The sequence below is a fragment of the Pan paniscus genome, chromosome 2, assembly GCF_029289425.2.
Source record: "Pan paniscus chromosome 2, NHGRI_mPanPan1-v2.0_pri, whole genome shotgun sequence".
NCBI lineage: Eukaryota > Metazoa > Chordata > Mammalia > Primates > Hominidae > Pan > Pan paniscus.
Window position 1 is genome coordinate 132525254 of NC_085926.1, and position 23049 is coordinate 132548302.

General features: G+C 50.4%; 1 protein-coding gene across 4 annotated transcripts in view; it reads right to left on the reverse strand.

Annotated features, from left to right (window-relative positions):
• Window positions 1–343: 343 nt before the first annotated feature.
• Window positions 344–23049, reverse strand: part of KY (kyphoscoliosis peptidase) — a 51639-nt gene continuing 28933 nt past the window's right edge. For 2 of the 4 annotated variants that reach the window (XM_034957435.3, XM_034957434.3), the window contains 5 exons: window positions 21418–21526; window positions 19817–19934; window positions 10883–11071; window positions 9337–9527; window positions 344–5164 (listed from right to left, as the gene is read on the reverse strand). In XM_034957435.3, coding sequence (XP_034813326.2) covers window positions 4269–5164; window positions 9337–9527; window positions 10883–11071; window positions 19817–19934; window positions 21418–21526 — 1503 coding nt within the window. In that variant the 3' untranslated portion in view covers window positions 344–4268. The remainder of the gene's footprint in view (window positions 5165–9336; window positions 9528–10882; window positions 11072–19816; window positions 19935–21417; window positions 21527–23049) is intronic. The other 2 variants (XM_008976076.4, XM_003822499.6) reach the window with 1 other exon arrangement.

A 23049-nucleotide genomic window follows, 5' to 3' on the forward strand; every position in this document is an offset into this window, starting at 1 on the left:
GCCTCGTTTTTGTGGATCTAGCAGCGAGAGACATGACGAAGCCAGATTTGGGAACACAAGTTCTTTTTGTCCTTCACACTACAGCTACGAGAATGGTCTCCATGGTTACAGCAGCTTCTCAGAAATGTCTGGATTTTTCATTTTCTGTATTTCTCTAAATGTCTAGTTTATGAATAATCTGCTTAGGTGACCGGCTGGAAAGTTTCTGCATGTATATGAATATCAAGAAGTACATATTTATATACATTCAAAAGAAAAGTAGGCTGATAGGCATTTTTGGTAATTTTTTTTCTCCCACTGTAAAAATAAATTAGGATTGACTTTAAAATTTTCAAGTTAAACAAGATTCAATGAAAGAAACAGTGCCTTCATGTTCTTCAAAGGCATGTGAACCATAGAGTAGCTGGAGCTAACCTAATTATGTTTTCTTTAATGTGAAATAGCTATTTGCCTGACGTTCCATTCGCATCTCACCGTCGCATTCAACTGGCTGGGACATTGATTTTTTTCTAGGGCTTCCTTTGAACATGAAAGCATTTTTCCTGTTTCTCTCCATTTCCCACCTTGTGAGATACATGATAAGAATGAATCGATAATTACATTGTTGGATAAAAATGAATATAAATTTTATTGAAAAACAACACCAGCAACAACATGGAGAAAGCATACTCAACAGCCACCGGCCCACACAACTCAATGCACACATTATGAGAAGTAATCACCTCTTTCAATTGCCGACTACTTACTCCAAATGAAAAGAAATTATAGACCTAAGATAAACTGAGGCGGGCAATAGAGGCACACCATCTTCGAAAATTTTGCCAATAGCAAATGATGTAGTGATGCTGTTAACCCTCTGTTTGCTGCAGGCAGACCAGGATATCTCAGGAATTAATTGGTTTGGAGAGGAGAAAACCCACTCCTTCTAGTGAACATGGCATCTAAAACCTCAGACCACTGGGAAAACTTTTCTCCTTTTCAAGTCCTTTGAGAAGAGGATTTCACAAACTTTCTTGGCAACTTGTCCCTCCTGCTTAACAACAGGAAATAGTTCTTTATGTCTAGCCGAAATCCTTCATGCTTCAGTTAGTCTATTTATTTCCTTTTAATCTTAGCAGGCAGTGAGGAGGCTGTCCTGGTAGGACAATGTAACATATGGGGAACTCACAATGATCATAATCAGATTGAAAATGGAGTCCAGCTGAGCTGGTGGCACTTCTGAAACAAGCTGGAAAGAAGTGTACTGAAGTTGTGTTTGTAGTGCCTCTGCCCACCACTCCTCCACCCTCGGTTCCCTTCTGCCCTGTGGCCTGGGGGCTGCCATCCTGAGAATTGCAAGCAGATACTTTCTGAGTTTGATCGGTTCCAATCCTTCAATGGTATAGTAATGAGTGTAGTCACAGCTGTTCCATCCAGTCCTATGTCAAGTGCTTCTGTTTCAAGAAGTTATTTCCAGGCAAAACAGTCCCATCACATCCCTTGTCTTTTTAACACACCAGGTTGTCCCCCAGGATGCCCTCACAGCTTGTGCGTGACAAAGATGTCCTCCGTGTACACATAAGGAAGCGCTGAGAAGCCACTAGAAAGCACCTAGTGATTTTAACATAAACATTTCCACAGCATTTTCAAGTTCTGCGAAAAAGCCCGGTGATAGATCAGCCTCGCGGCGTGCAGCGCCGGCAGCTCCGCACTTCGGACACCTGGGGGCGCCCGTGCCATTCCGCCGGCGACTGGGACTCGTCGCCCGGGAAACAAAGATGGGGATTTAAAGAAAAGCCTTCAAAATGCAACTCCGAATGTCTACCCTGAGCAGCATGCGTGTAAAAATTCATGAAGATTAGATTTCATTTCATGTATTTTTACTTTAGTGGAAAGAAATGCAGGTGATTTTCTGACTGCGCCTACAGCTGTCTTTACAAAGGGGGTGCCTGGTTAAACGAGAGGGAGGGGCTTGCTGATGTCCTGCGGTGCTTTGAGGGGCGGGGCCTCCCTCTCTGGTGCTGGGGACAGCTCCTATTTTGCTGGGTGGCATTCTCTGCAATGCTCCAGGATGTATTGATTAATTATATTGCATATCGAAAAGGTATGGGGGTCTCCAGCAGGACTAAGCGAGGCAGCCAGCGCGGGGTCCAGTGAGTGACATGCGTCATCGAAGGCACTTATTGTTTTGATGAAACAAACACATTTCTTTAAGCCCATAAAATCAGAAGTGTGCAAGACGGCTGTTTTCAGGGTGTAAAACTCCCTTTGTTTCCCTGTGGTGGTGCATAGCTGTTATGCCTCCGGGGCCTTTGTGCATTTTTCAGGTGTGAGTGACACGAGGCTGGCTGGGTGGCCTCGGTGGCAGAGACTGCGGAGGGCGCAGGACCTGCCCAGGACAGTTCAGCCCCCCAGGGAAGACACCCCTTTTGCTTGAGGCCGCCGGCCTGTTGGATGATGGGCATCCTTGTGAGCTGGTTCTGGGCTAGGCCACCGTGCTGGGTGGCAGTGGGGACTTTTAGGGGAGGGATCCTGGGGGATAATGAACAGAAGTGTCTGGAGCCTGGATCTTCAGTCAGGCCTGGGCAGGGGAGGCTGCTGCTGCCTGGCAGTTTCCTCACCCTGTGCTCTGGATGGCAGGGGCCGGGCCCCCTTGGTTCACCTCTGTAGCCCAAGCATCTGGTACTTACCAAGGCACTCTGTGAGCATTTGTTGGATACAGGGATGTGAGGGTGAGTGCCACGGAGGAAGCTATGAGGGTCCCAGCTGGCCCTGGCTGTGGCTGAGCCTGGAAGCCTGTGGAGGGGCTGTGGGGAGAGGTGCCAGGCAGTGCTGGCTCTCAGGGGTTGGGGGGCACTGAGACAGCCAGGGGCCACGGAGCTGGAGAAGCTGGGAGTTCAGCAGGGAGCATGTGTGTGTGCCAGGATGGTTCTGCAGTGGCCATGTGGGTCCTCTCTCGCCTTTCCCTCTTATCTGCCCTCGCTGAAGCCAGCCTTTCCTCCGTTGCCATGGCAACCGCAGCCTGAGGCGCTGCTGAGGGCCAGCTGGGCAGCTGAGGCCTCTCAGTCTGTGCCTGAGCAAGCAAGGAGCCCTGAGCTGTCCCTATGCAAGGTGAGACTGGAGGGGGGTGTCTTCTCAGAGAAGGGAGGAAAGGAGACGGGATAAGACGTTTTCTCTGAGACAGGCACAAAAGCTGCTCTTGTGCAGCTGGAAGTCTTCCCAGCCCTGGCTTTGCTGGTAGAGACACTGGGGGCAGGCAGAGCCCTGTTAAAGTGTGAGTCTCCTCGGCATTGCCGCACTGCACTACTCACCTGATCTGCGCCCAGGTCCTTATTCAGGGCTATCCACAAGACTCCCCAAGGGCCTGGCCAGCCTCTGGAGGCTCTCTGTGGAGGCGGGGCAGGGGCCTGAGGCCCAGGCTCTGTGAGGGCCTGGAGGGCACTCTAGGCCTTAGACTGAACTAACTGCCCTGTGTACTCCTCTCAGAGCAGAGCTGGAGGTCTTACACCCTCAGACCAAGGCTGCAGCTCTGCCGACAGTGTCCCTCCCACCTGCACAGCCACAGCGGGCATGGGCTGCTCTTTGCTTTGCAGTCTCCTCACAACTTTCTGGTTGTCACATTCCTGACTATACTTAGGGATGTTGGAGACGATCAGCTTCCAGCCAGTTGTGGGTCAGCTAGCTTCCTCACCACACACTTTTTCTTGGGCTCTTGAAGAACAAGAAGTAGCTAATGAAGAGGCAGCAGGATGCGGAAGATGATCAGGTCTGGGAGGAGAAGATAGTCCAAGATTCCCTGGGGGCTCGGAGCTGTCGAGAGGCACGGTGATGTTGCTTGAAAGGGGCTCTGTGATTCAAGGACAACCCAGCCTTGCAAATCGTGTCCCCTTGGGCATGGAAGAGAATTTTCTAAGCATCATGTGAAAAGCTGTCAACCTAGGCAATATCCCTGCTTTCCCACATCAACCCTACAGCAACAACAACAACAGCAGCACTAATACGAGAAGGGGCATCTGGATGCAGGTGTACAGTTTACAATACCTTAGATTTACATAGCACCTTTTCCTTCTAAAGAGCCACTGCCTCTGCCCCCTCAGTCACAGCCACACCTGAGTGAAGCCTTCAGAACACAAAGATCACAGCTCCTGTGGCAGAGGTGGGACACTGAGGCAGAGGCCTAGAAGGGATTTCATGCAGACTCAGTGGTGTCCAGGGCTCCCTGCACTTCCTTCGAGCCCTCCCTGGGGAGGTCTGGCCTCCCTGGGGAGGGTAAGACCGGGGCACAGCCCTCACTGGGCATTCACTTTGTATTTCAGGATGTAGGAGTAGAAATTGTGGTTGGCATTCTCCAGCACCATGACATAGACTTCCTGGCAGCCAGCTGTGCTGCAGCTTCCCTCCCAGTAGCCCTCGTGGTTCAGGGTCAGGGGCCATGTGTCCTGCCCCTTCACCAGGACTTTGGCAATACCATGCAGCTTCAATTTGAATGGGACATTCCGGTTGGCAGGAAGCACACCTGACAGAGGTTCCAGCAGCTCATTGTCCTGTCCCCAGTTGCCAAAGCTCTCAGGGAACATGGGCCAGTTCACCTTGGTGTTGGCACAGCATATGAGGTAATTAAAGACGAAGATGTAGTTTCCTGGTTCCTGCCTCTTCTTGACAAAGATCTTGAGGGCAAACTTGCCTGCATGGGGCAGCTGGACTTTCAGCTCGGTCTGCTTCTCCCGGTGCAGCTGGAAGATGTAGCGCCGCTGTGTCTCCTCAGTGATGGGGCCATCATCCCCGTGGAGGGAAGCCAGGACATTAATGCCCTCCTCCACGCTGAAGCTGATGGAGCAGCGCCCGTCGCTGGTGTGGATGATAGGGTCAGGGTGGGAGGGCTTCATGATGCCCATCTGCTCCGAGAACCAGCTGGGACCCACGGGCTGGTGAAGCTCAGCAGGCAGCTGGACACCCATGTCCACATAATTGCACTTGAGCGTGTACTCCAGCACTGAGCTGTAGATGTCGGAGTTGCCCTTGGCGAAGATCTGCAGCTTGTGAGTGCCCATGGTTGGAGGGTACACCTCCAACTTCATCCCATTCTTCCTTAGGCTCAGCAGCCCATGCTCTTGCTTGCCATTGAGCATGAACATGAACAGCGTCGGGGCACAGCTCTCAATGGTGACCGTGGCCTTCCCATTCACTGAGGAGAGAAAGTCAGGGTCAGCAGAGATGGGTCCAGCACGTGCTGATGTGCTGGTAAATGTTTAACAACTGTCTCCCTGGGAGAAAAACGTCCTGACTTATAGAGCTTGTCTATTTCCACGGTGTTAATACTTTCACCACAGTCCATTTCAAGCAACCAATATGACTTCACTGACCATGGCATCAGCCAGCGGCAGCACACCGCTGGAAGGGTTCCCTACTCCCTTCAGGTGGTTTTCTTTGAGAGAAATGAAAGCTAAGGGGCCTCTAGAAAAATTTATCCCAAGCTGTATGTGTGCATCCTGCCCAATTGATTCACATTAGATGAAGGTTGCCTGTGTCCAGAGAGGGTCATGGGTCAGGAGGGGCACCATCTCCCCCAAGTCTCAGGTCTAGCTTGCACCTTGCTCCCTGTAGCATCTGTCTAAGTGTCAATGCTGTCATGTCAACGCATTGTCCTTAAAACTAGTGAGAATGGCTTCACTCCCTGAGACTGTGCACAGGAGGTTGGGGTGGGGCAGTTCCCTGATCCCCACCTCCCCCACCCCATGCTTCTCACATAGGTGTATCTTAGCCATGTTTCAGGAATGGGTCCTGAAGAGTCAGTGTGTGCACAGGAGGGTCTTTTGCAACCCCCACACTGCCACCCCCCATCTCTCCCCTTGCTCTGAAGTTTCATCTTCGTCTGTCCTGGTCATTGATTTTCAGGGACAGGTGGTCAGTTCTCCAGTCTTTGTAGCCCATGAGGACCCACCTGCCTGGTCCCTCCTGGCTTCCAGGGCCACAGGGAGGGACCGTGGCTTCTCTTAGAGCCTGGTCTTAATTCTCTCAGAAGCTGGTCATCTGCTCCCAGCCCCAGCAACCTCCCCAGCCCTGTTCACAGTTGAGTGCAAAGGAAGGAGAGAGGCTGTCTGATCCATGTCCCTAGGAACTTTCCCCTAGCTTGGACTCTTGGTAGGGGAGGCAGAACACTGTGCCTGGGCTCTAGGACAAAGGCCTTAATAGACTTCTCATTGAATCTGCATTCCATGCCAACTCCCACCTCAGGAATGGGAGAAGACCACATGGGCCAGCATGATGGGGAGGCTGCTTAGACAGCCCCTCTACCTTTTTCGTGGCTGTCCCAGCTCAAAAGCTGTCCCAGCCCTGTCAGATACTGCCCACTCCGCACCTGCCCTACACTCCCACACATCCCCCCACTGCCTCCATTTCCCCTCTGCTCGTCAGCTCTCTGGCACTGCAGTGACTTCCCTCTGCCCCCACCCTCCAGTGACTTCCTAATAACGAGGCCTCTCAGACCTTGGAGGACCTAGGCTGCTGGCCTCCACGCCTTCCTCTGAGTACTCTCCCCTCTTTGCGACCCGCACTCTTTGAGGACTGGCCCTCATCCCACTCTCTGAGCACTGCTTAACTCCAATGCCATTGCTTCCCCTTCTGTTACACTGAAATTGTGTGACTCTTGGTGCTTTCATGCTATTTTATTTGTCTACATGCTTTCTCTACTGCCTTCAGCCACTGCATGCCACATCTGTCCCATGGTAACCTCCAAAGGAAAGTGACCAAGATCAATAGAGTTGCTATCCCCTCTTGGTGAAAACCCTCCTCTCCCCTCACTTCTGAACCAGTTCAGTGGGCAGAAGCTACCTCAGCTCCTCACTGCTCACGGCCCCTGGTCCTGTTCCATCTCACAACTGGCTGTGAGTCTTTTCTGCACAGTGAAGCCCAGATCCCCCTGAGATTCACCTTTGATTGTGGAGCACCACCCGGCACCCCACACAGCAGCCCCAGGGCTCCTTTGAAAACGTCCACCTGGCTTCTCCTGGGCTCACGGCAGAGCCCTCAAGCTGGAGACCCGTGGAGAAGCCTGTCTCTTCCTGCCTCGCCAGTATCAAGCACTCTCTCAGATCCTCCAAGGCCACAACCCTTCATGCCTCAGGGTCCTCCTACCCTCTCCTCCCTCCCCACCACTTCCCCCAAACCTGGATAAGGCTTCATGGTAATGTCCCCGTGGCAAAGCAGCCCACCCGGACCCCTCAGCTGAGGCTGAGTTCCCTGGCAGCTTCTCTCCTAGCCCTGGCTGTCCTTCAGGGAACGTTCCACTGCTGTAATTCATCATGTGATCATTTTTGTGTAGTGTCCGAACTCCTTGCTGGCCTGTGGGCTCTGTGGTGAAGGGGCTAGCCTGTTTCATTTCCTGCCACGTCTTAGTGCCTGGTTGTGGTGCCTCACCCAGAGGGTTCTTGCCAAAGGTGTGTTGAATGACTGGGAAGACTTGAAAGAAAGGACTAGCCACCCCTGCAGACCTCTGTGGGAGTCCACAGCTCTTCCAGTCCCCTCTGCCTCCTCCTCCTCCCCTCTCCCCTCCACGGCACTCTCCTAGAGCCTGGCAGCTTTCCAGCCCCTTATCTAGGTGCCCTCTTCCTTCCCTTCCTTTCTGCTCATCTCAGTTTCCCTATTTTGTTTCCTTCCCCTCCCCTCTCTTAACAGAACTAGCTACCACAAAGAAATACTCTGTACATAAGTATCAGATATATGGAATCATATTTAGGTTTAGATTTCTATAAATTAAGGAATCTGGTGTTTATATTTTTATGTCTCTTAAAAAGGCAAACTCCACTCAATGACATCAGTTTGGTGTTGCTTTGACCTGGTCAGTTCTTTCCGATATTTCCATGGCCTATGATACATTGAACAAGACCTGCATCTGTTGTAAGCACAGGAAATGGATTCTCAAATTGAGCAACTTCATGCTGTTATTTTAGCTGCAGGAGCTGCCAGGTATTTGGAGTTGGAAGAGTTTGCAAGAGCTCAGCAACTTGGCAAAGGAAGCCATTGTGTGGTGGAAGGGACAAGTCAGTTGGAACTAACTTGGGGACACCTGTGCTCCCCGCTGCCCCATTGCCCTGCAATGTGGGTTGGAGCTCCCCAGGGGCTCTGGGCCCACCCACAGGCACCCTGTGCTAATAGTCAGTGTGAGCTCAGACCTCCTGTCCTGGGCGGATGGAGGCCCCAGTGGCAGAGACGGTGCCACCAGGCAGTCCTTTGCTGAGGTGTGGGAGGCTGGACTGACCCGACTTACAGGGCTGTGCAGCGTGCCCAGGCTGTGTGCCCAGCACTGGATCAGGTGCCAAGGCCTTGGAGAGGCATAAGAGACAATCTTCCAGAGAAGGCCCTGCTTTTTTGTGACCAGTTCTGGCCCTCCAGGGCAGCCCCCGTATGCCTCAGAGTGTGCAAACATACTCAGCTGCCATGGCTCCGTGGTGAAGGTTGGGAGAGCACATGTCAGCCCAGGCCAGCCATGGGAGATGGCTAAGCTGGGTATCATATACTGCCCCAGGGGAGTGGGCTGGAAACGGCTGGGTCCCGCCTCCAGAAGGGAGGGATACTGAGCCAGCCAGGCAGAGGTGCTGGAGCTTGGCCCTCATCCAGGGGTGCCTGAGTTTGGAGGCTGGGGGCTTACTGTGTCCCCACCTCTCCTCTGCTGCCTAGAACATGTCCATCTCTGTCTAGCTACTATGCCTGTTCTCCTCTCCCAAGACCCAGCTCAGTGGCCACCTCCCTAAGGAAGTCTGCCCCAACTCTCTGTCTTGGGTGGGACTGCCCCCACCTGTCCTGGGAGACCCATGTTGCTCCCCATCCTTGCTGGTTGGACCACCAACACCCAGATTCCAGCTCTGCTGAGGCCATGTATTCTCTCCAGCAGGAGTTGGGGAAGAGAACACAGCAGGCCAGTCGCTTCTGTTGGGGACCTGAGCCCAGAGGCTATGTGTAGCCAGGGTGACACAGTCCTTTTCCCTGCTATGTGAACAGAGAGACTCACCCAGCTAGGAAGTGCCCAGCCCTGGCTTCTGTGACATGCCAGGCTGTGTGTTCAGCCTTCAAGTTCTAGGAAACCTGCAGCCTTCAGACACATCCCTTTCTGGGTTTATGCTAGTGTGAGTGAGCTTTTGTCCCTGCTGATGTGGCCTATGGCCCTTCCCTGCCCTGATGGCCTGGGCTGCCTCAGCAGCCTCCACTCATCCACATGCACACACAAGCTTTGTGCTAAGCTCACAAGCCATGCGTCTGGAAGGGCATGCCTTGAAAGCGCAGTCTCAGGCGGGCTCCTGGAGGACAGTGCGAAATGCTCCATTCCTGCTGCTAGCACACTGGCACCTGCTCCGGGCTCACCTGTTCTGATCATGGAAGTCTCTGGGTGGGCACTCAGCATCCCTTTGTTGTAGAATTCACTCTTGTGATGCATGTTGTTCTCAAACTGCCTCAGAGATTGAGGAGGTTTTAGCAGCTGCCAGTTCTTGTTGTCTGGGAAGTGGTCCTCGATGAACAGTGCAGGGTGAGTGAGGAAGTAGAACTCATTGTAGCTGGAGCAGAGACAAGCTGGTTAGCAGCCAGCTCCATGCAGGGGAGGCAGGGGCCCAATACACCCACCGGAGTGGTCCTATGGACACCCTGGATGGGAAGAGGCACCATCTCCAACCCTAACATGGGCACTGGAGACTCCTCCTCAGTGGATGCTTCCAGAAATTGTAGTCAAGCCAGGGTCTGAGGTCCCTTCTAAGGGAAGGCCACCGCCTGCAACTGTGGTCTGCACTCAGTGCCCTAGGCTGTCGAGGGGAAAACTGACTGCCTCATGCTCAAAGACAATCAGAAGTTCAAAGGGGGGAAAGGCATAGCCTGTGGACCACGCAGTGGGGTCGTGGGAAGGCAGGGAGACAGAGTGCTTGAATTCACTGCCTCCATCTACCCCAACCTGTTTCTGTGCTGTGCAGCTGTGCTGGCGGGGACCTTTTGTGGCTCTCCAGGGCTGACTGGAGTGCTGCCTCTCTGGATGTCAGTAATGGGGATCAAGAGAAGAACAGAGAGGCCCTTCCTGAGATGGGGGTGGCTTTGCTCTGCCTAAGAGGAGCAGTGTTGAGAATAACAGAGGTAAAGAGGGTATCTGTGAGTACGCGAGCCCTGCGTGTAGGATGTGTGTGCACATGGCTTGTATTTGTCCCATGTGTGGGAGTGTCAAGATTTAAGCTGCAAAAATCGAGAGAGCACACTCATGTTTCTGAATAAAAAGGAATCTGAGCTGCTGATAACATCATGATCCATGAAGAATATTGTATGTAGCCTCAGGTTAAGGCCAGGATTGGCCAGAGCCCCAGAGGACAGAAATGCTCCAGTCCTCTGCACCCCGGCTGCCCTGCCCCACTGTGCCTCACAGTGACTCTGCACCGCCAATAGCACCCCTTCCCCAAAAACCACAGCCCTTTCCTCAGAAATGTGATACGGTCTCACTCAGACCTGAGAGGAGAAGGAGCCTGGTGTCTGGGCAAAGCAGTAAGAGAACATTCTGGCATTTGTGCCTGGTAATGTGGTCAATGGCCAAAGTCTGGAAGGGAAACTGCCAACAACTAAAGAAGGCTATTAGCCCGCCTTTCCTCATGTGTGGTCTGGGGGCAAATGCTGCAGGCTTTCAGTGCTTTGGTGGAGGGAGTTATAGGGAGTCAGAGTGGGGAGTTTGTCAGTGGAGGGTGAGGTGACAAAAGGGTCTGGGCCCTCACAATTGGCCTGGAGCCAGCCCACTTCAGAGCCGAGGAGGAGTGGGCATGGGGCCTCCTGGCTCTCCTTCCCCTCCCGCTTGGCCTTCTCCACCTGCTGCTTCATGCTGCCTGGCACATCCTCCACTTCCACCTGCCAGACGCCCAGCAGAACTGAGACAAGTACTTACAGGAAGGTGAATTTGGAGGTGATGGTGTCCACCAGGCCGCTGCCCCAGGTGCTGTCCACCAGGTGCCATCTTCCCTCCAGGTACACAGCATTCCAGGCATGGTCAAACTCCCCCGAGAAGCTGTGCCCTGTCTGGTAGCCGAAACCCTTGGAGTAGCCAGGCACGGTCATACACTGCACTCCAGCGAGCCTGGGGGCAGGACAGGGGGTCTGAGAGGGGGATCCCGCTGTGGCTTGCCTCCAAGTCTGTCCATGGTCTCAGGTTTCAGGCATGTTTGCTGCCCATCAGTCCTCCCTGTCTATCCTTTTCCTTGCTTCTTGTACTCACATATAAACAGCCTTGATGGCTTTTATCTCGGGGCACTGGGGACAGGGAGATACAGTGCTGGCTGGTCCTGTTGGTACAGACTGGCTGCAGTCTCCGCTGTCTGCTCCTCCCCTGAGACCAACACCATTCAGATCACTTCTGAAATGTTCATCCCTAGAGCCTGCTTGACACGCTCCTCAAGCAGCTCTTCAGGAGGAAAAAATGGGGGCAAGCCTGAGGCTGGCTTCAAGAAAATAGGAGCCGGGGAAATGACAATGTTCCTGCAACAAAACCTACATGTAAGGGGTGAGCACAGCTGCTGGGAGAACCAGGGCGCTTCTGGACATGCGACTGAAGAGATGGGTCTCGTGACATGGGTGAGGTGTTGTGGGGTTGCTGGTTGTGAGGGTACAGAAGCCAAGCCCTACTCCCCTGCTATTCCTCCCAAGGATGCCTGCAGGGGAACCCCGGGGCAGGCAGTGGGTGTCTCCAGCCCTGGCCCAGGGAGGACTGGCCAGCTGCCAGTTTGCTCAGGTCTGACTGGCGGGTCTGTCCTTTGTGAACATGGTGCAAGAGCCATCATGGTGCATTAAGGTCATTTGCTGACTGCCTGCCCTGGCCACAATTCTGGAGTCTCCTGTGGCTGTCCTGAGGGGAATGGGAATGCCGACCAGTCAACCTGAGCTTTGGGGTCCTTTTGACATTGTGCTCCTTCACTGCTCATAGTAGAGCTGGCACTGCTTTCTGGGAACCTGGATGGGAAGATGGGCATGGGTCACCTCTGGGGAAGATATAAAATGAGACATTTGGAGCTAAAACCCTGAGGCCCAGGCCTGGGCTGTGGGCACCAGTCCAAGGCCAAAGCAAGACCCCTGGGTGTCCTTTCATGGCCAGCTGGTCTTGCTCCTCAGCAGCCCTGCTCCCCTGAGGACAGCCAAGGGGATGGACTGTGCAGACAATTTCACTGCTAGTCTGACCTAGGGACATCCCATGCTAGCCCTCCTAGGGTCTTTGTGTAAATTAGAAAAGGTGCCCCTTCCTCAAGACATTTTCCTTGCACTCATGGAAAATTGGTGTAATAGATACACAACCTGTGAAACCGAGGATGTGCTTGATGCCCCTTTGATGGGGCTCCTTTGAGTACCACACAAGCTGCTCAGTCCCCAACTCAGTGGTGACCCTGTGCTGTACTCAGCTGAGCTGAGTCTGCAGTCCAGGGTGTTGGTGGGGTCTGTTTCAGTGAGATGGGCCCATGGGGCTGGGCCCTTCCACAGACCAGGGCTGCAGCCTCAGTTGCTCTAAACAAGAGGGCCACGGAGCCTCCCAGGGGAATGGGGTGAAATGGCCATGCATCTACTATAGGAATCAGGGGAATCTTCCTTGTAAAAATGAACATGTAATTTAAAATTAGCAAAATATTGGATTAAATATTACTAATACATATCACTTGCTGAGAGAGTCATTGGGATCAAATGTGATGTCCTGAGGGTTAACAGATTCTACTTTCCCTGCCATCAGTGTTTCTTCACATGCATGCAATGATGAGGTGTTACCATGTCTGCCTTAACCTCTGCTCACCTGTGGAAAGTGCGGGCCACTAGTGCTGAGGTTCCTTAGGGGCTTGGAAGTTTTCCAGCCCCCGCCCTTTTGCCTGTTGCTTCACAAAAGGAGGTTCAGGCCTCCTAAGCCCTCTAAGGAATCCCATGAGAACATACCAGCTTGGCTCTGTGGGATGGCTTCTGGGAGCACTTGAGGGCATGGGGACAGACTGCAAGAGAAACTAGATCCCAGTGTTGTGATTTTCTGCTGGCAAAGGCCATAAGCCACTCCAGGGCAGAAGGAGGCAGTAGCTGAGGAGACCGTGGAAGGAAGGGGAGAAGGGGCAGCCTGCATACCTGGAGTGCTCTCTCCTCATTTCTCTGCAGTGCAGAGAGCGGAAGGTGGTGGGGAGTGCTGAGGGGATGCAAGGCTGAGGGGGTTGTTCTCAGGATGAGGAAGTCTGGATGTGTTTATAGTCTGAGAGGAAACAGCTAGCAGAGAAGGACCAGAGGAAAGCAAGGCCAGAGGAGTGGGTAGAGGTGTAGGGGTGGGATAGACATTCGATAGGAGGTGGGGCCCCATCTACTCAGAGACTGGGTGAGGAGAAGAAATGTTGTGAAAAATATTTAGTGAGCTAAGCAGTGCCCCTGACACGATGTGAACTGACAACAGCATGTCAATCTCTCCAGTCAGCACAATGTCACGCCGATGCTGTGTGTGTGTGTGTGTGTGTGTGTGTGTGTGTGTGTTGCCTGCATGCACAGAGAAGGAGGGGCAGGGAGTGAGAGGGGGAGAGATGGCACAAAAGGCACCTGATCTTTTGGCAATGGGATTATAGGTGATTTTAATGTTTTTCTTGAAACTTCTCTGTATTTTCTAAATTTTTAATAATGATTATGTGTTACTTTGAGAATTGGAAAAAAAGCCATAAATACTACTTAAAATTATATTCTTCAGGAAATTACTTTCCATTGCTGCCTAGAATGTCTGTGCATATCACTTTCTAGGATGATGTGGAGGGATAAGGGGAGTCCTGGGAACAATGGGGCTTGGAGAATGGCTCGTTTTGCATTAAGGTGAACTGATTTAGTGGTGCTGTGGACCTCTGGACATGCTGCCCACTGATGCTTGTCCTCTGCTCAGAGCCACCTGGAGTCAAGGAAGGAAGGAGAGGAATTTAGCGTTTGTGCAGCCTCCAGGCGGTGGGGTAAATCAGAATGGGTATGGAATGTCCTCCTGGGAGAAGCCATGTCCTAGGCCATGTGCCCAGGGGGACATCCTGCCCTCAAGGGAGTGAAGTGGAGGCAAGATTGGAAAAACCAAGTCAGGGAGCAGCAGTGAGAGCCTGCCCCAGCCCTGGAAAGGAAAGCAGGAGGAAGAAGCAAGGGGCAGGGATGTCCACCTGTACTGCTCTGAGTGGGGGTGATGGCCCCTGAGCCAGGAAATAAGGTCACCTCCCAGGTCTGGTGGTCACCTCTAGAGTGACCTTGCCAGGCTTATCATGGGCAGAGAGAAATGTTGGCATTAAATGATCTCCAGGGGTTGATTCTTCTCTGACAGGCTGAGGAGAAGCTGGGAAGGCTGTGGGGAATGCCTGGGGCAGAAAAAAGATGAAAATATAAACTCAGTTATAAGCTTATGACATGCTTGACTCTGATATGAGGATATTTTATTACCTGGCAGCAATGTGCCAGATGAATTGGACAAAGAAGGTCATAATGTAAAACATTATTGTTAATATGCCATAATTCTCATGCAAAATCCTCTGTATGTATAGGACGATGATTGTGGAACTCACAGGAGTTTTGTCTCCAGCCACTCTTGCTAGCCAGGATGAACCACAACTCTTTCATGTCATCAAAAGATCACTGGCCGCACACACTGTGTATAAAGCACTGTAGCAGGGAATGCTATAACATGACATGGCACCATACAACGCAACACAATGTAACAACATAAAAAAAATCATATCCCCAAAATAAGGCTCAGTGGCTGCCCTAGATGTGCTGATAGTTGGAAGGAGGGTGGATATGGGAACTGTCACTGGAACTGTCTCCAGAACTTTGCTTATAAAATCCCAGTCTATAAGCAAAGACCTGGAGAGCCCAAAGGTGGAGGAATTAACTTTGCAGGCAGGAGCTGAGAGAGCACTGAAGGAGGGGCCGAGGACTAGAAACATTTCCACCTCCTGAAGAGCTCCGACCAGCCATCCCAGAGCCTAAAATATCACCCAAGGAGATTTATTTAATGACCTCAGACTGCAGAATCTTCGCTTCTACTTTACAGAATTGAAAACCTCAATTTTGCCTCCATAGCTCATGGCTGATATATATCCCAAGCCACAATGAAAACATGGATGTAAGATGCCCTGAACAAGCTGCCAAGGAGCACCCTGGAGGATTTGGAGAAAGCTACAGCACCCCCTCTCCAGCAATATCAGGGCCCAGGGACCCAATCAGAGAAGCCCCAAGGGCTGCAAAGGACCACATGGCCACCAAATGTGGCCTGATGGGAAGAGACTGAACAGAGGGGCAGCCAAGCAGAAGGCAATGTCATTACCTGGGTTACCCTTGATGAACCCTGAAGCTGCTGAGTCTTCTATGAATGCATTATCCTTATTATTTAAAAAGATCTGTGTGTTCCAGTTTGGTGCACTGTATCCTAGTGTATTAATTTGGTATTATTTTATACTGAGATGGTCCAGGCCCTGCCATAGAAACTGTATGATGCTCCTACAGTCAGTACCAAGGCCAGGCCCCAACAGCTGTGTGGCTGAAATATCTGGGTGGACAGGTGCACCCTACACCAATGGGCTCTGACCACAGTAGACTTTCCCAAATCTGATCACCTCTCCTAGGATGTGTGAGCCAAGTGAGGGAAAAAGGGAGGGAGTGTGCCTGTAGGAGAGACTATGAAGTATGCTTTTCTTTTGGTATTTTGTTGAAAATACTGTGGTTTCTATACTGCAGCAGGACAAACAAACCGTGACTTATCTTTCACAATTTATGTACTTGATTTCTTATAATCTGACAGTGTGTTTATATTTCTCCCATGTGCTCTCTTTTCCCTTTTCTTACACACTACCCTTACAGCTACGTCAATAACTAGTAATCTTGATAATAATTCTCTCTCCAGGGCCCCATGCAGAACCTCATGAGACATGACTTCAGAGGCCTCCTCTCTGAAGGTGAGGGAGGCGTCAGCTGTTCAGAGAGAGAGGCTGCCTTGCCTGGGGACACACAGCTAGCCAGTGGCCGAAGCAGCAGTGGATGCAGTTGTCCTGATGCATAGTTCAAGAAGCTTTTTTTTTTTTTTTCACGTGTGAAAACATCTATTGGGGAAATGGAAAAATCATTTGACCTCATATTCCTCATACCTGACATGGTAAGTTAATTTTTTTTCTTTTTTCTTTTTATTTTATTTTATTTTTATTATTATTATACTTTAAGTTTTAGGATACATGTGCACAATGTTGCACCAGCTCTTTTGTAAATCAAGATTTTGTTTTGATCTATACACTTGTAGGTGGTATAGAGAGTGAAATGGAAAGGTGGTTTGCACCAGTGACATAACTCATCTTTGTGAGTGCCATCCTTTGGTGTAGCTATAAGGGTGGGGGAGCTAAGATGTCCCTTTCAGAGGCCTTATACACCAGCATCAGATTTGGTGATAATTTAAGGTTATCCAATGAATCTGCATCTCCCAGAAGGCTTAGATGGCCACTGCCTATCTTTTGGGGCCTTTGGAACCAAGTGATGTTTTAGGATTATAGGGGACATACTGCTAACCAGAAGCAGCCATCTGACTGCACACACTCCTGCCCCTGCTCTCAGTGACAGCTAGAGGATGAGTGGAAAGCCAGCTGACATCTGATTGGTGACAACCAACTCCCTCAGTGTCAGGGCTCAAACTTGTAATAAGTGCCTGGCTTTATCCAAAGTCTCTGAAACCTGCTAGCTGGTGATGCTAAAGCCATGCTAACGGGAAGAGAATTTACTGGAGGCCGACTCAAGAGCAGCAGTCTGGGGAATTAAGCTTGGCTCCTGCGAGGAAATTAGGCAGAATCAATTAAGGATGCGGGCAACTGAGGCAAAAAGAGAGACATTAATGTTGGATGATAGAAAGTCAGAAGGAAACTGGACCAGCAGTTACAAGCTATAGCATTAACCAAAAAACCCCACATCAGTGACTTGGGACAGACAGAAGGAACTGAACGATGTTGTGAAAATATCTGAATTCCTCCCCAAATTACTTTATTAAATCAGTCTTTAATGAGACAATTTCAGGGAGGTGGAATGGACTGGCAAAAAGTAATGATGTCCACCGTGACAACCAAGAAGGGATAAATCAGCAAGTGCGGATTATATGTCCTCAGTTATTAAGGAATTAGCTAATTAATTTACCAAACTTTTGGCAGTTATTTTAAAGGTAAAGAGAGTTAGTAGAGGGATGCATAGATAGGTTACTGATCTTTAAAGAAACAGTTAAAGGAATTCAGGGGACCGTGAGCTATTGCTACACATCTCAGGCAGTGTGAGGAATTTTGCACATGGTAATCACCATGTTGGAACTAACTTTAAATGACGCAAAATGTTAGGGAGAGTTTTAATGATAAGCTGCAGGCCAGAATAGGGCCATTGTTAAGTATCTGGACCAGGGCAAAAAGCTGACAGTTTCACTCAAGGCAAGTGTCAATTTTCTGAATCTATGTAGGCTGGCAGAGTCTGTAGGAAAACTCCACAGAGCAAAAGGACTCCAATCAATACTCAAGAAAGACAAGATAGGTCAAAAAACACCCACCCCAAAATCGGGTTGCTAACCCCCAAACTGCAGTCTCATTGAGTCCTATAGCCCTGCCAGGTAGGCAATCTAGTCTCCAATATATAGATGAGAGCACTGAGGCTGCAAGAGGTTAAGGGCCTTACCACAAAGAACAAAAATAATAGGTGGTAAATTAAAAACTGGGAGCCAGGTCTTTCTGGCTTTAACTTTGGCACTCCTTCTAAAGGATGCTAGGATGCTTATACTGGATCAAGGAGGCGATACCACTCTAAGTGGTAGACCCAGGTCTTTCTAGCTTCAAATCTGGCATTCCTTCTACAGTATGCTAGAAAGCTTATACTGGATAAAGAGGAATATATCCTGGAACTTGGAAAAAATGCTAAGCATTTTTCAAATTTGTAAAATCAGAGGAAAATAATCATGTTCTGAAAGATGCTAGGCACAAATGGAGCTAAGAGACTTGTGGCTATTTCATCAGTTAAAAGAGAATTCCACATTCCATTCCACATAAGTCTGCTAGGAATATCCTGTCATTTCTATATATGTCTATTGAGGGCCTACTGGGTGTAGGATTCTGAGATGGGTATTCGCAGGGGAGGTACAAGGAGAGAGGAGATAAAGGCAAATATAGACGTATACAATCGATAGGATGTATGACAACAACCGAGCACAGGTAATTCCTGTATGCACAGAACACAGTCTGGAAAGGAATATGACCAAATGTTACCAGTGTTAGCTGTAAGTGGTGAGATTCAGAGTAATAATTTCTTTTTTGCTTTAGTGCATTTTATAAACCATCTACAATGAATGGTATTTTTTAAATTTAAAAATGTTATTAATTGAAAGCATAAGGCAACACATGAGTTTGGTGTGCAACTGGGCTGGGGGTACAAAGGAAGGGGAAGGTTATGGGCTGTCCTGGAGCGGGGCCTGGAAGGAGCTCTGCGGAGAGGGAGCAAGTGTGCATGCAGAGGTGGTCAGGAAGGTGGTGTCACACAGTGCAGGGCTGGAAACTTGGCTGAGCTCAGATTTTGGAGGACTTTGCTAGATAGTGTGATCTTTTAGTGATGTTAGGAACCCAGGACCAGGGGAGCCTGGACAGAGAAGCCAGTGAGGATCCAGGTTCCTGGAGAGGCCTGCAGGCAGCAGGAGGTATGCTTGGGTCTGGGGTAGGGGGTGGGAAGCCGCCTGGGTGGCATATTCTGTACCCTGACCCACCGTGGCTGCGTCTGGGGCTGTGGTCTCAGGGATTGGCCTTGAAAGTGAGAAAAGGGAAGAACAGGAAGCAGAGCAGGAGGCTTAGAGTAACTCAGCAGCCGGGTAGGTGCCTGTGCTTGGCAGTGGCGATGGGGGGCAGGAGGCAGCACAACAGGGGGTTTGGGCCAGGAATAGGTTGCATGCACCCAGTGTTCAGCAGCTGCCGCCTCTGCAACACTGAGGCCATCACAACTGCCTGCCTGTGGACTAAGTGTTACGCTTGGTTTGATGAATTGCCACCTGCAGTTCTGGTGGGCTGACATCTGGGTGCCTGAGAAGACTCACTCCCAGAAGCCTAGAAAGACAGTGGGCAGCTGTTCATCCACCCCCTGGGGAGGGGTTCTTTGATGGCCCCAGGGCTAGCTGACTGTTTTCTGGAGGAACCCAGCAGACCTCAGAGGGTAGGCTCAGGAAGCTGTGGGGGTCAGTGGCCATCCCCTCCCCCCACCCCACATCTTGAGCCTGTTTTGAGTCACTGGGAACTGGCAATGGCCTGTTCTCCTGCTCAGGCCAGAGCTGTCACCCATGCCAGCAACCTGGCCATATGCCCACTCCCAGAGTGCTGAAAATGGAGCCCAGCGACTCCAAGAGTAGCCACTTCGTAGTGATTCAGCTGTCCAACTGACAGATCTTTTCAGGTGGGAGATCTTTTGTTTCCCCCAAAAGAGGCCCCCTGTGTCAGCCCTGAGGACAGCCTTTCACAGTCCCCTTGGCATCTGCAGCCACTGTCCTCCCGCTCCCAGGCCTGCCATTCTTTTAACCTTCAGCTGCATAGAGATGGGAGAAGGCAGAAAAAGGGCTTTTTATAACCAAATTATCTCTGTGCATTCATCTGCCATTATGTTAATGCATCGCGAAGCCCGGCAGATGGTACAAAGTCAATTATGCTGGTGTTAAAAAGGGAGAAATTGACCTTTTCAGGACTCACTTGGGTTCCAGAGCAGAGTTTGTAAACTCAGGTTTCAGGCCTGGCATGTGGGCAAAGGCACATGGCACTGTGGAAGAGGGAGAGGGTCTGGTGGTCAGCACGGGGACTCCTGTCTCTCGTACCTGCACATTCTCTCGAAGAGGCCAGCATAGCCATCACAGTTGGTCTTCTGGGTCCGCAGGATGTCAGTGGGTTTGAAGGCTTGGCGGTCCTTCTCCTGAGCAGCTGCAATGTCATACTCTATAGGGCAGGTGAGGGGATCATGAGGAGCTTGAGCCTGGGAGGCGAGAAGACTCCACCCCAACCCCCAGCTGTGCTCTGGCCATCACCAGCCCCAGGAAACTACAGTGGGCTGAATGGAACTACAGCCCCAGCACAAATGGGATCTGGGAACTATCACCTCTTTGTGCAAGTGGTGAGAGGAGGAGCAGGCCTTGGCAGAGGGGGCCACCTGGCTCCCCAAGCCTCTGAGGAGGGGCTAGGAGGAGAAGGGACCAGGACAGTGCAGAGGCATGGGGCTCTCTCTGCTAATCCCCGCCACACAGCTCTGCACACATTTCCAGTGAAATCACTCATCCCGTTTTCCTGCAGCCCGAAGGCCTCATGCTGACCCATGGGGCACACAGAGCTCGTCCCCAAGTGGAGAAGGCTGCTCTCCCACAGCCTGTCACTTCACTAAGGAGGGGATGAAGACATTGCGAAGAAGCCTGAGGCCTGCGGTGAGGCCCTAAGGCAGAAGTCTCTGTAGCTATTGAGGACCCATTGAGACTGTGTATGTGTGTGTTGGCATGGGGATAGAGCAGTAACGAAGTCCTATAAATGTCCCATTTCTGACCCTGCCCCTTTAAGGCACAGGCACAACTGGTGGAGTTGGGATGGGAGCTGAGCTGGGGGTCTCTCAAGTCCTCAGTTTGGACCTCCTACCTGTGCCAGGCGAGCTCATTCTCTAAGCTGCATTCCAAACTGTTGTTCCAGAAGAATAAAAGAAAAGCCCAGTGGCAGCAGGTCGAGAAAGACCCGGCTGGTCTTTATGTCAAAGGACTAGGAGTCCACCTCGTGATCTGGCCCTGCCCACTCTCATTTGTGTTTGCAAGGCGGCAAGGGGCAGCATCCCTTAGCCACCACCTCTGCAGCTCTGCTCGACCCGGGAGCTTCCCAAGGCCATCCTGTGGAGAGCTGTGGGCAGCTGCATAGGCCCAGGTCCCTCAGGTGGCTCCAAGAACCTTGGAGACTGCGCTGGGACCAGTGGCCAGTGTTGCTAGTGTGGGAGCAGGAAGTGGAGAACCCGCTTTTCCTGGCCCTGGTATTTAATGAACCCTCTGGTATTGCAATCACTTTTCAAACAGCTGCAACGTCTCCCCACCAATGGTAATCCTTCTTGGAGATGACCTGTTGCTCTGGGCTCTCATCTCTGTGGAGATAAGACAGAGGGAAGGCTGGGACAGAGGGAAGGCTGCTGCTGGATGAAGTTTCCAGCTCTGGGCACTGGTTATGGGCAGAAGGCTGCAAGGGATTCTCCTCCAACTAACTTTCATGGAGACTCATAGCACGTGGTGAATTTTATCCTCCTTGGTTACTCTCTGGTTCATCAGTCCAGTCTTCTGGGTCCCTCTCCCCCACCTTTCATGTCACTCTGCACACATGAATATGCTGATAGGAGCAGAGGCCTGCAGGGAATGGAAGCAAGGGATTCTAGAGCCAGAAATTCCACAGGGGGGCCTACCTATGTGATGGCAGATCCAGATCCAGATGGCGCGGACCCTTTCCAGGTCAGTGTGGGCCTCCTGGAGCAGGTCACTCACCAGTTCGTCTAGGCCACTCTTGGCTGTCACCTGGGGAGCAGGAAGGGTGTGCTGTATTAGGGCCTCGAGGAGGTGCTGTTGGGGGCCCAGCATCTTGCACCTACAGCCAGTGCTGCTCTTCCTCCAGGCAGAGAAGCTGGAGGAGAGGTCCTGAGGGGCAAAGGCTGGCTGAGGACAAATTGGGAGGAGGTGGGGGAAGTTGGACAGGGCAGGTGGTGCTGACCAGCTCAATCACAGGCCCTAGAGCCACCACAGCTTTTCTCTGCAGATCTGGGGGCTAGCCAGGCAGGCATCTGGACAGCTGTAGCAGCCCCTGGTCATGGTCAATACTAAGGATTTAACATAATCCTTATCAAAATTCCAATAGCTTTTTGTGCTGAAATGGAAAAGTCAGTTCTCAAATTCCTATAAATTCCAAGGGGCTCCAAGTAGCCAAAACAATTTTGAAAAAAGAACACATTTGAAGGACACAAGTTCCCCATTTTCAAAACTTACTGTAGAACTACAATAATCAAAACAGTTTGATACTGCCATGAAGATTATATAGACAAATGGAATACAACTGAGAGTCCAGAAATGGACCCACATATCTACGGTTAGTGGATCTTTGACAAGGGTGTCAAGTCCATTCAGTGGGGAAAGAATAGTCTCTTTTACAAATGGTGCTGGGACAATTGAGTTTCCACATGCAAAAGAATAAACTTGGATCTCTACCTCATGCCATATACAAAAACAACTCAAAATGGATCAGTGACTCAAATATAAGAGCTTAAACCATAAAACTCTCAGAAGAAAACACTGGGGTTAATCTTCATGACCTTGGATTTGGCAATGAATTCTTAGATATGGCACCAAAAGCACAAGCAACAAAGGAAAAAACAGATAAAAGGGCATTCGTGAAAATAAAAAATTTCTGTGCATTAAAGGATATCATTTAGAAGGCAGAAAGAAAACTTACAAAATGAGAGAAAACATTGCAAATCATATATCCAATAAGGGTTAAATATCCAGAATATAAAAAGAACTCCTACAACTCCACAAAAACAAAACCAACCCAATTCAAAAAGGGGCAAAGGACTTGAACAGATATTTCTCTAAAGAAGATATACAAATGGCCAATAAGCGCATAAAAAATGCTCAACATCCTTAGTCATGAGAGAAATGTAAATCAAAACCACAATGAGATAGCACTTCAGACCTACTAAATGGCTATTGAAAAATGAAACCAGAAAATAATGTGTTGGCAAGAATATGGAGGAATTGGAACCCTTGTACGATGCTGGTGGGAATGTAAAATTGTGCAGCTGCTGTGGACAAATTTTGACAGTTTCTCAGAAAGTTAAATGTAGAATTATCATATGATCTAGCAATTTCAGTTCAAGGTATGCACCCAAAAAAACTGAAGGCAGAGACTCAAACAGACATTTGTTTCCCCAATGTTCATTGCAGCACTATCCACAATAGCCAAAAGGTTAAAAAACATCCATCCATGAATGAAAGGATAAATAAAATAGAGTATATACAATATATGCAAGGGAATATTATTCAACTAT